Genomic DNA, 11,241 nt, shown 5'->3' on the forward strand with positions numbered 1-11,241 from the left:
TAGTAGTGGAAATGAAAGATTTAGTAATGGTACTAGTAATACTGAAAAACTAGTAATAATAGCAGTAATCGCTGTAGTAGCAACAGTTGTAGTCATAGTAGTAATAGTTGAAGCGTAGTAATAGTTGTACTAATATTAGTAGTAATGGTAATAATAGTAGTACAGCAACTTATTCCCATTGCCTTGGTGTTCCACGGCATATATGTAATTAGAGCACAGAGCAAAAGACTTTCCTATTTCCCATCTCTCCCTTATATACATATAAGTATATAGATCTCTCTTCCTGATCCTCTTCTAACTGGAGCCTCAGCCAAGTTAACTTTGAAGCCTAAACTATCGTAAACATTGGCTATTGCATTCTAGAAATTTTATCATATTTTTTTTTATCATGACAAGACACGTTTTTGATCTTAGCTATAAATAGATAAGCACAATTATTTCGAGCCCTCTTCTTTGCAAATTAGTGAGTTAAATTAGTATTCGATGCCGATTTGGACAAAATGCAACAACAGGTTGTAAATTTTAAAGGAAACCAAATTCGAAAAATGTTGCCAATGCTGCAAAATGGAAATCAAAAGCTCAATGAAATCAACAACAGCAACAACAGTAGCAGCGGCAGCAGGGGCAGTAAAAACAACAACAGCAGAAGCATGGACAGGGGGTAAGGGTAGGGGCAGCGGCAGGGGCAGCAGCAACGCCTGTCAATTAACACATTAAAAGCGCAACAGAAAAACGAAAATACGCAAAACTGAGCCGAAAAGCAAACAAGGCCAACCACATCGACAGTGGGCAACGATTAGAAGCATAGAATTTCGTAATGGAGCACTTAGCGCCCCAAAACAAACCAAATAAACCCCCGACGGGCCATGTAGAGTCAGAGTAGTCTGGAGTTTGCACTGAAGCTTAGGAACTGCATCATTGGAGCCGGCTGGCTGGCTGGCGGGAGAAGTTGTAAACGGCCGCTAGGAGGAGGGAGCAGCAGTCGGGGAAGGCGGCTGCATCAAAGCACTAATGTTTGACCCAGTTTGGAGCATGACAGGAAAGGAACTGCGCATAACTATTTGGCGTTTTGATCATTAAAAACTGGTTGGCCCAAACCGAGCCAGCGACAAAGCCAGCGCGACGCCCATGCCAATAGCATGAGCTTTTTTTTGGTCGGACGCACAGCTCGAGGCTTTAAAAGCGCCAACGCCGCCGGTCAGCGCAAGAGTTTTAATATTTGATTAACGCGAAGCGTGCGCGACTAACGGAATAGCGGAACAGCATAGTCACACTCATAGTCATAGTCATGGCAAATCGGCATTGGAATTGCAAACGAGCACTACTCCTGCTGCAGCTGATCGCCGGCATCTGGGCCTTTCCGGACGGTGCTCCGGCCGACACGTGCGTCAAGCAGCGCGCCAATCAGCCCAATCATGGCAAGGCGCGCACTCAGCCGGCGCACACGAATCCGTTCGAGGTGGTGGCCAGCTCGCAGACCTACCATCCGGGCCAGCAAGTCTCTGTGGTCATCTATGCCCAGGAGCTGCATCAGTCCACCACGTTTCGTGGCTTCTTTCTGCAGGCGCGCGATGCCAGCTCGAACGAATGGATTGGCGAATGGGTGCAGAGCGAGAACACCAAGACTATACCCGAGTGCTCGGCCATAACGCATTCGGATAACCGGGATAAACTGGGCGCCAAGCTCATATGGAAGGCGCCCCAAAATAAGCGAGGCAACGTCTACTTCACGTAAGTAGAAAGGATCCATTCAAAGCCGCCGATGATGTGGCACTTGGCTAATGCTCAACTTAAGCTCTTCGGGCTCCATCATCATCTTCGTCAGAGGGCCAGTTCATTAATCATACGCCGCATTGACCCACATAGCAAAGGCGAACATAATTGCCAGCAAAATGCCGGATAATCAAAGAAAAGGCCTTATGTAATTGATTTGTTCAAGAGAAGAGGCAAACAAAAAAAAAATTAGAAAAAATGCTGCGAGTGAAGCCAAAGAGTTGCGACAAAAAGACGCTGACAATGACGTCGGCAAAATGTTGTTGATGCTTCTCACTCACATGCAACACACAATAGCAACACTCTGCTGCATGGCAAGTGGGTGCCTGTATGTGTATGTGTGTGTGTGTGTCTGGGTGTGTCAGCCATGACAGCTTATCATTTATCACTTGACAGACGCATAATGTGCCAAATGATAAATAAATTATGTATATGTCGGCACTGGAAAGGGCCTACACACTAGGCTTTCGACTAACTTCTTATCTTTGTGTTTGATAAATTGTCGCAGAGCCAACATAAAGCTGTAGCACAGTGTTGGCAAGTCTTCTTAACGCATTCAGCTTGTGATCGTTGATTATTAATAACAATAAACATGCAATTAACAAATTAAGTAAAGTCAAAGCATTCGCACTTTTGTAGCGCAGTGTGGGAAAGGCTTTTGAAAATCTCTGGCCAAAACTGTTGACTCATCTAGCTGTGACTATCTGTAGCTTGTGGCTCAATTGAAAACTTGTTTCACACATTACAACATATTCTCTCATATACGACTTCTCATTGCAGCGGCACGGTGCTGAAAGACTACGGCAATTTCTGGAGCGATATTGTGGGCAAGGTGCAAGCGCAACCGCTACCGCAATAGGCTGCAACAACTGGAATACAATTCTAGAATTGTACATTAAATGTTGCAATAAATCATAAACACTTAATATAGTAGTACACAACGACAAAATACTTGCTTGTTTTTCCTTATTTTTTTATTATTTTTTTTTTTTAGTGCAAGCCTCATTAAAGACCAAAACGGGCCAAGCCCCTTGCCAAACAACACTAAATTATTGGCTTTACGTTTATGAATGACCATTCACTCACACACATTGACTACTTACTGCCTACACTAACACTCGCATGCACAATCGTACGTATCGCTTGCTCTCGCTCACAAACACACACACACACACACACACGCACACACATACATACACTTAAGCAGTCACGAATAGGCACACGTTTAAATTTCCAGGCACGTTGACTGCATCTTATTGGAATTTCGCTTTGCCATCGGCTTTTTGGAACTAAATTGGAAAACTGAAGCAGTTCACAGGCGTTCTAAATCAATGGACGGATGAATGATAAAGTAATTAGAGCAGTTGAGACTTGTGTAGCATAAATAAAATTTCAACCACTTCAAGTCTGAGAAAGTTATTATTTCCGGTAACGATATCATCGAATCAGTATGATAAGAACTTAGAAGCACTCAGCCATAATCTTTGTGCATATGTACATACATTAGTATATGTACATATATTAATACGTACATACACATACAAATTTAAGCACATTATTGATACACATGTAAACAAATTATTGATAGGCCTATTAACTAGGCACTTTGCCTGATGTCACTATAGAAAGGCAGAGAAGACCTTAAAGTAAATATTTTAAAAATATTATTCAATTTACACATTTATATGGAAATATGCTGTTATATAATCAGAAATTGAAATGCATTAAATAAATAAACGCGATCCTAATGAATTTTTTTTCGCTATCTAATTGTCATTGCAGCTTATTAAACAACAGGTTTGTTTGACTATATTGTCTACGAGTATCGACCATATTAAAAATATATTGAAAATTTATAAATATAAATAAATAAAATATTTGTATTTATTCTTGTATTAATTTAAAAATGTATGAATTTCTTGTTATTTGTACGATGTGTCCACCTTAGCGTAGCTTTGCTGTACTTGCATTTATGCTTTATTCTTGTTTACTGCTTGCATTTGCACTTGTTTACGTCTTTCCAGTAAAGTGCATAGCAACAACATGACAATGGGGCGAATTGACGCTCAGCGTAAATCGCGTGTTATTTTCGCTGTGGTTTGTCAGCTTGTTTTGATCGGTCTTCGCATCTCTCTGAGTTTCAGTTTCGCCTCCGCTGCCGCTGCTTGACCAGTGGCGTAGCCAGCGCAGTATTTGTAAGCTTCAGTTTCCCATGGAATCTGTAGACCGCGCCTCTGGTTCGTTGCCCGTTTGTCTTTGTACACTCTTTGCATTATTATACACACATAGCCATATATACATAAATGTGTGTGTAAGTTGTTGCGATTCTCTGTCTGGTGCTCGTATTACTTATCAGCAGTCGCTGCCGTCTGAGTCGATCGCTTCCATTGCCGCCCAGCCACAACACTTTCAGTTCAATTTTAACGACTTACCGACGAGGTTCGTGAATCGGAAATAGTATCATCGCCATCATGGTTATCAACTTTGCCGCCGGCCCAGCCAAGTTGCCCGAAGAGGTCAGCAAAAACAATTAAATAGGAACAAAGAATAAAAGTGTTCTAGGTTATAAGCGAATCCTCTCATTATTTCTCCCGCATAGGTGCTGAAAGAGGTGCAGACCAATCTGCTCAATTGCAATGGCAGTGGCATTTCGGTCATGGAAATGTCGCATCGCTCCAGCAACTATGCCAAGATCCAGGAGACGGCCATTGCCGATCTGCGCGAGCTTCTCAACATTCCACAGAACTACAAAGTGCTGCTGATGCAGGGAGGCGGCACGGGACAGTTCGCAGCGTCTGCCCTGAATCTCATTGGCAGCACCGGCACTGCGGATTACGTCATCACCGGTTCGTGGTCGGCCAAGGCAGCCAAAGAGGCGGCACAGTATGGCAAAGTGAATGCGGTGCTGCCCAAGCTGGCTTCCTATACCACAGTGCCCAGGCAAAGCACCTGGAAACTAGATCCGAATGCCGCTTATGTCTACTACTGCGACAACGAGACTGTGGAGGGCGTTGAGTTTGACTTTGTGCCAGAGGTGAAGGCGCCACTGGTGGTCGACATGTCGTCCAATTTTCTGTCCAGGCCCATTGATGTCAGCAAGTTCGGCATGATTTACGCCGGTGCCCAGAAGAACATTGGACCCGCCGGTGTCACAGTGATCATTGTGCGCGAGGACCTGATAGGCAAGCACTTGAAGGTCACACCGTCCATACTGAACTTTGAGCTGATGGACAAGAACAACTCGCTGCTCAATACTCCGCCCACATTCGGGTAGGTCGCGCTGCAGAAGAGTGCTAAGCCACTTAGCTAAAGCTCCTCTTTTTTAGCATCTATGTCATGGGTCTTGTCTTCAAGTGGATCAAAGCCAACGGAGGCGTTGCAGGCATGTCGCAGCGTTCCAAGGCCAAGTCGCAGATCATCTACAACATCATAGATCAATCGAATGGCTTCTACTACTGCCCCGTGGAGAGGCAAGTGCGCTCCCGCATGAATGTGCCCTTCCGCATTGGCAGCAGCACGGGCAACGAGCAATTGGAGAAGGAATTCTTGGCCAAAGCCGAGGCCGAAGGCATGATTCAGCTGAAGGGCCATCGGTCAGTGGGCGGCATACGTGCCTCTCTCTACAATGCCATTACGCTGGAGGAGACGCAGAAGCTGGCCAAGCTCATGCTGGAATTCTATGAGAACAATAAAAACTAAACCGATTCTCATTTCATGTTGTACTATTGTTATTATTATTATATTGGAAGAATCAGTCATGGATCACAGTCTTAACCTTATTTATACAAGAGATCGCTCAGCGAAAATCTGGTCCAGTTTCTCCTCCATCATCGCATTCGTGCCGCGCAAGTTGTCCACCACAAGTTTGGCCCATTCGAAGTACTGATCGCGGCGTTCCTGCAGTTGTCGAATAAATTTAAGTCAGCTTACATTCCATTAAATACTCTCATAACTAACCTCTGTCCAACCACATGGCGTGGTCTTGCGTAGATCCCTCAGATTGTCCAGCTTGTCGGCCAATTTGATGAGCTTGGCGCGCTTTGTTGTATTTCTGGCATTTACAATTTGCAGCCGCTTGCGTTCGTCCTTCTCCAGGCTCTTGTCATCGGTCACTTCCAGCACCAGACTGGACACATCGGTGCCGAACAGCTGCTCCACCTCTTGAATGGTTGTGTCTGTGTCTTCAACAACATCATGCAATATAGCCGCTATAAGGACGCCCTCATCTTTAATGCCAGCCTCTGCTAATATTGTGGCAACGTTTATAAGATGGTTAACGTACGGCGTGGAGTCAGGATCCTTTCTACGTTGTTTACTATGTTTGTATGCCGCAAATTGCAGCGCTTTCATAAAATCGACAGATGCCATCAAAATACCTTTATTTTTGTTTGTAATAAATCAGCTGTTGCAGCTACGTTTTCGCCGAAATATTTTATATCGAACCGGTATTTATTGAAAATTCGCCGCATTTATACGATAGGTGGCACCCCTGTCACGTACTACAGCCTCGCTTTTCTGCACAGCAACACTGGTACGAAATTCGCCTTATATAAAAAAAAAATTTATATAAATTTGTTTTATAATAAATATCACCCTTGGCAGTTGACTTTTATGTTTTATATGATTTTATGCTGGAAACAGACTTTTAAAGAACTAAAACGAGACTCAATGAAATTCTATCGATATATTGAAACGATGATTTTGTTGAATAACAGCTCTATCACATTTATTCACATCACAATCAAAACCGTTTCAGCCCGCGCAATTCAATTATACAATTATAATTGAATTATAAAATGTTTGTTGTATCATAATGTTGCTTCAGATTACAATAATTATAATTATTTGGGACAATTATCCTCGGCAGCTTTCTTGGCTTTCTCTTGTATCTCAGGCAAATAGAATATCTTGCGAGACTTCAACGCAGACCACTTCAAGCGCTTGATGTAGTAGGTAATGCCAATCAGAAATGCGGATATGACGAACACCTTGATAACGAGAATCTTGCGAATGTCATACTCCGGCTCCGAAGTCCAGCACAGAAATGTGGTCACATCCTTGGCAATTTGGCTGGCTGACGGGGCCACATCCTCATCAGCATAGGACACCGACTCATTGGATATCAACTGGCCCATGGCAATGGCGCCACCGCTGAAGTACGGATTGAAGTAGAGACCATCGCGCAGAGCGAATCCAGCCGGTGGGTCACAGTAGCCAGTCAACAGGGCGAACACATAATCCTCGCCGCCCTTCCGTGCGGACACAATGTAGCTAAGATCCGGCGGATAGGCTCCATTATTTGCAGCACGTCCAGCTTCCTCATTAGGATAGGGCATTGGAAAATAGTCGGACAGCTTGCCCGGACGATCGTAATAGTTGCCTTCCTCGTCGGGTCCGTCATGCACGGTAATGCCCTCCGCCTCGGCCTTGGCCTCCGCCTCGGTCATGCACACGCCCACCAAATTGCGGTAGGCGATATACTGCAGTGAATGGCAGGAGGAGCACACCTCCTTGTACACCTGATAGCCGCGACGCACGCTCTCCTTGTCAATGGCCGACAAGAAGCCCTTGTGCGGCCACTGCTGCTTAGCCGGATGCACACTATCGCTGGACGCGTCCACACTGGCGTCCATGGCGTACATCAGTAGTCCGGTGGCTCCAGTTAGCGCCCCAAATGTCAACAACTTCTGGCGTGTTCCAGTCCATTTCCTGGCATTGATCGACGAAGAGCTGCGCTTTCCATATGCACCATTGAAAAAGTTCTTCGAGGATTTAAAGAACTTCGAGCCAAAATTTAACAATTTGCTAGCCATATCTAAGCGCATGCTGTTTTTCACTATTGACACTGACAAATTCGAACAGTGCTGTAAATCACTAAGGACTAAGACTTTTGAGTCGTAAGGCACATTTTACAGCACTAAGCAGCAGTGTTGTTAAATCTGGGTAAGCTTGAAGGCTTTTAATTGAAATTATTTGATAATTATTATTATTAGATAATTATTAGATATTAGATCTCTTAATTATACATATTTCATTATTTATTGCTTGTAGAGTTTAATGACTCTTTCGCTTTGTGGCATTTTACAACACTGTTAAGGAACATACGTACAACATCCGCAGCTAAGTCACATTTGAAAGCCTGAGACCTCAGTAGCCAGTGCTTAATTTTGAATGTTTAAAAATTCAATGAAATGAAGTAACATTCGAATACACAGCTTTCGCTCAGCGTTGCTTTCATTGTATTTTAACGTTTTCCAACACTACCAATGATTATATTCCCAGATGTTGCTGTAATTGTATTTTAATAGTTGTAGCTTGCTAGCTGACATTTGCCGCTATTCACAGGCACAGTGAAGCTTAAACCAAATGCATATCTTAGATCTTTCTTCATAATGCATTTACACACTGCGTATGTGTGGCACGCACGCATACACACACACACAGAGTGGACATACAATATATCATATGTCAAATGACGTTGACTTTCCGTAATTCTCTTATGCTACAGCGAAATGTATTTAAGCCCATTTCATTTGTTGTTAGCAGGCAACTCGTTCTGTTGCCCACTCCTCCTCCTACTCCTGCTTCTCCGTCTCTGTCTCCTTCGCCTTCAGCTCCCATCCACACGCTGATCTGGCAGGCACTTTCATTTGTTATCTGCTTGGGTAGATCTGTTCAAATCTGTAACAGCCCAACAAACAGAGCTGGCACACAATATTTCCTAGCCCATTCTTCACACTGTGTGACCACCAAATCGTCAAAGTCAGCCAGCCAGCTTTAACAACAACAACAACAACCACAATAACAACAACTGCGGCCAAGCGACGCAAACGGTTTTTGGTGAAAATTTGTACCTGATTTTATACTATTTCCCTTTTCTGTTACACTATTTTTTATTACGTATTATCATGTTTACCATATTTTTACACGCGCTTACACACACACGCACACCAGCACAGACTATGCTTGCGTGTGTGTGTGTTTGCTGCGTTCTGCTTCTGCGCAGCGATGCATAATTCCCACTTGGTAGCTCTGCTGCTGCTTTTGCTGCTGTTGCTGTTGCTCGTTGCTGTTGTTTCTGCGGTGGTTGTTGCTGTTGCTGCTGCGCAATTAATAATTCTTTCGACTAGCGTGAAATTTTCATAAACAAGAAAGCAGCAGCAGCAACAGCCGAACCACAGAAACTTTCCATGAAAATCTTTGGGACACCGCTTGCTTTTCTCGGCCAACCACGAAAATACATGGACCGCCCAACAAAATGAGTTCACGATCTAATAAACTTTACTCAAATTACAAACGCTTTTTGTCTTTAAGAAAGATAGATATAGCATTAACATGGCTCTATATGCATACACACACATACACACATCTGTACAATATTCAACAATAAAAGGTTGCATGATTTATTTAGTTGCATATAGTACATATTGAGTGTATATTTGAATAAAACATGCAATAAAACAATAGTCACGACGCAGCAGCCAACCAAAAAAGGCAGTGCTGTAAAACGCCAAGACGAATCAGTATATTGGAAAGCAAGGCAAAATCGCATTCAGATTGGAGGGAATTCAAATTAACATTTACATACATACATGTAAATATATATACATATACAAATATCCATATGGTAAATAGTTTAGCTTTGTAATATAAGCATAACTGGCTGAAGTCAACTGTGGAACCACTTATTGTGGATTTGTGGTATACCCAGATCCCATTGAAATGGGAATCCAGGGTATAAAGTTCTTAAATTATAATAAAATTTTTCCAAATTTTTTAATGCATAAACTTACTAACGTCTTGCATTTAAATTAATTTGATAATTTAATTTTCATTTTTAATTTGATAGATGCACAAATAGTCTTAAGGGACTGGTAGAAATAATCTATGAGCCACTGTACTATGTGCTTGCTATGCCCAAAAGCAAAGTACTGTAAAATTCCAAAGCGCAATCATATTGCAAACCAAGCTCAAGCATTGTTGATGTACGTATGTATGTATGTATCTATGCATGTGTATATGTGCGTATGTATGGGTGCGCATAGAATATACAAAACAAAAAATTGCCAGCAATGTTTATATTTAAACATAAACTGTGCGCATCTATGGCGCATGGTTTATATACAATAACAACAAAGGCAACAGCAGCAACAACAACAGCAACTGGCATATGCATAATTTTGCAATAAATGTAAATATTACTGGTCCGCTTCCTTTGGGAGCCACAACGCCAGGCAGTTTCCTGTTTAAAGATGCTGGGCCGCGTCTTTAACGTTGGCTCCTTATCTGTATTTTTTTTTTCTACTTGCAGCAGCAGCAGCTTCGGCACGAAAGCCAGAAACAAGAATTATAGACCAAAAGCCAGTTGCAACTAAGCTTCAGTTACATACACTCACACACATACGTACATATACATACATACATATGTATGTATGCGCATAGGTGTCCGCGCAGGAAACGCTTGTATGTGTGCAACTAGAAAAAGTGAAGGCCCGGGCAAAGAATAGTCGCAGCAGCAGCGCAGCAGCAGCAGCATCAGCAATTTTTTTCTCTTTGCTTTTTTTCCAACAATTGTGATTTCAGTTGGCAGCGAGCAACGACAAAGACGACGACGATGACGACGATCGACAACAAACAAACAATGAATATCAATAAATTTTGTTGAAAAACATACATACAAAAAGGCACACATGCACACGTTGGGGTGCTGGTGTGTGCTTGCAGCATGCCTGATGCTGTGTCAGCAACTGCATCAAGATGCAACAGTTGCATACCCAAAGCTTCAGCAATTTACGAACGAGCACATGTACATACATACATACGTACATGCATACGTATTTCATTATCATAAAACGAGATCACATTTTTATTTTATTAATGGCTGGCAGTGTTGCAAAACGCTGCATGCCAATTACAATGCTCGCTGCGTGCGTTACACGCGCTACTGTTGACGCTCTGTCAAGCGCACGCCTTTCACTGTGTCCACTAAGCACACGGCTCTCTCTCTCTCTCTCTCTCTCTTCTCTCTCTCTCTCTCTCTCTCTCTCTCTCTCAATCGCCAAACTCTTCAATTGATGCCGTGCTCTTTATTCTCGCTAAATTTCCTTTGCAAAAAGCTAAGCTCCTATGCATACGCATACAAGCATACATACATATGTATACAATATCACGACTGTGTGTGGTTGTGTGCGTGTGTGTTTGTGTTTTATGCGGTTTGCCGTCGATTTTGTATAGTTTTGCCAGCATAGCCTCTAGCTTCATTATGACGTTGTAACTGTCTTTTCAATTTCTCGTTTTGCCCGATTCGCTGTGCCAATGATGCTTGGCCTCTCCTCTCTCTCTCTCTCTCTCACACACACTCACACACTCTATCTAGCAGATACACAGCTAACCGCTTACAGTGCGCGCTGTGCTCAAAGTTGAGAGCTGTTAACTGAAAATTGCTGCGCTGCTTTGATGAAGCTGAAG

At 42.9% G+C, this 11,241-nt stretch overlaps 4 protein-coding genes across 4 annotated transcripts; 2 read left to right on the plus strand and 2 right to left on the minus strand.

Moving 5' to 3' along the window:
* The first annotated feature begins 717 nt into the window (after positions 1 to 717).
* Positions 718 to 2,862, plus strand: LOC6574717 (putative defense protein 3). The gene is made up of 2 exons (XM_002000712.3): positions 718 to 1,731; positions 2,554 to 2,862. Exons 1-2 carry the CDS (start codon positions 1,289 to 1,291, stop codon positions 2,630 to 2,632), a joined length of 522 nt encoding a protein of 173 aa, XP_002000748.1. The 5' UTR covers positions 718 to 1,288; the 3' UTR covers positions 2,633 to 2,862.
* Positions 2,863 to 4,075: 1,213 nt separating this feature from the next.
* LOC6574718 (probable phosphoserine aminotransferase) lies at positions 4,076 to 5,488 on the plus strand. The gene is made up of 3 exons (XM_002000713.4): positions 4,076 to 4,289; positions 4,373 to 5,043; positions 5,100 to 5,488. The coding sequence occupies exons 1-3, from the start codon at positions 4,245 to 4,247 to the stop codon at positions 5,470 to 5,472; spliced, it is 1,089 nt and encodes a 362-aa protein (XP_002000749.1). The 5' UTR covers positions 4,076 to 4,244; the 3' UTR covers positions 5,473 to 5,488.
* Positions 5,484 to 6,381, minus strand: LOC6574719 (guanosine-3',5'-bis(diphosphate) 3'-pyrophosphohydrolase MESH1). Its single transcript, XM_002000714.4, has 2 exons — positions 5,731 to 6,381; positions 5,484 to 5,670 (listed from the first exon to the last, which is right to left on the minus strand). Exons 1-2 carry the CDS (start codon positions 6,139 to 6,141, stop codon positions 5,554 to 5,556), a joined length of 528 nt encoding a protein of 175 aa, XP_002000750.2. The 5' UTR covers positions 6,142 to 6,381; the 3' UTR covers positions 5,484 to 5,553.
* A 91-nt stretch (positions 6,382 to 6,472) lies between these two features.
* Positions 6,473 to 7,662, minus strand: LOC6574720 (cytochrome c1-2, heme protein, mitochondrial). Its single transcript, XM_002000715.4, has one exon. It carries the CDS (start codon positions 7,596 to 7,598, stop codon positions 6,615 to 6,617), a length of 984 nt encoding a protein of 327 aa, XP_002000751.2. The 5' UTR covers positions 7,599 to 7,662; the 3' UTR covers positions 6,473 to 6,614.
* Between the last annotated feature and the right edge of the window lie 3,579 nt (positions 7,663 to 11,241).

This window comes from Drosophila mojavensis, unplaced genomic scaffold (assembly GCF_018153725.1).
Source record: "Drosophila mojavensis isolate 15081-1352.22 unplaced genomic scaffold, ASM1815372v1 contig_231, whole genome shotgun sequence".
Taxonomy (NCBI): Eukaryota; Metazoa; Arthropoda; class Insecta; order Diptera; family Drosophilidae; genus Drosophila; species Drosophila mojavensis.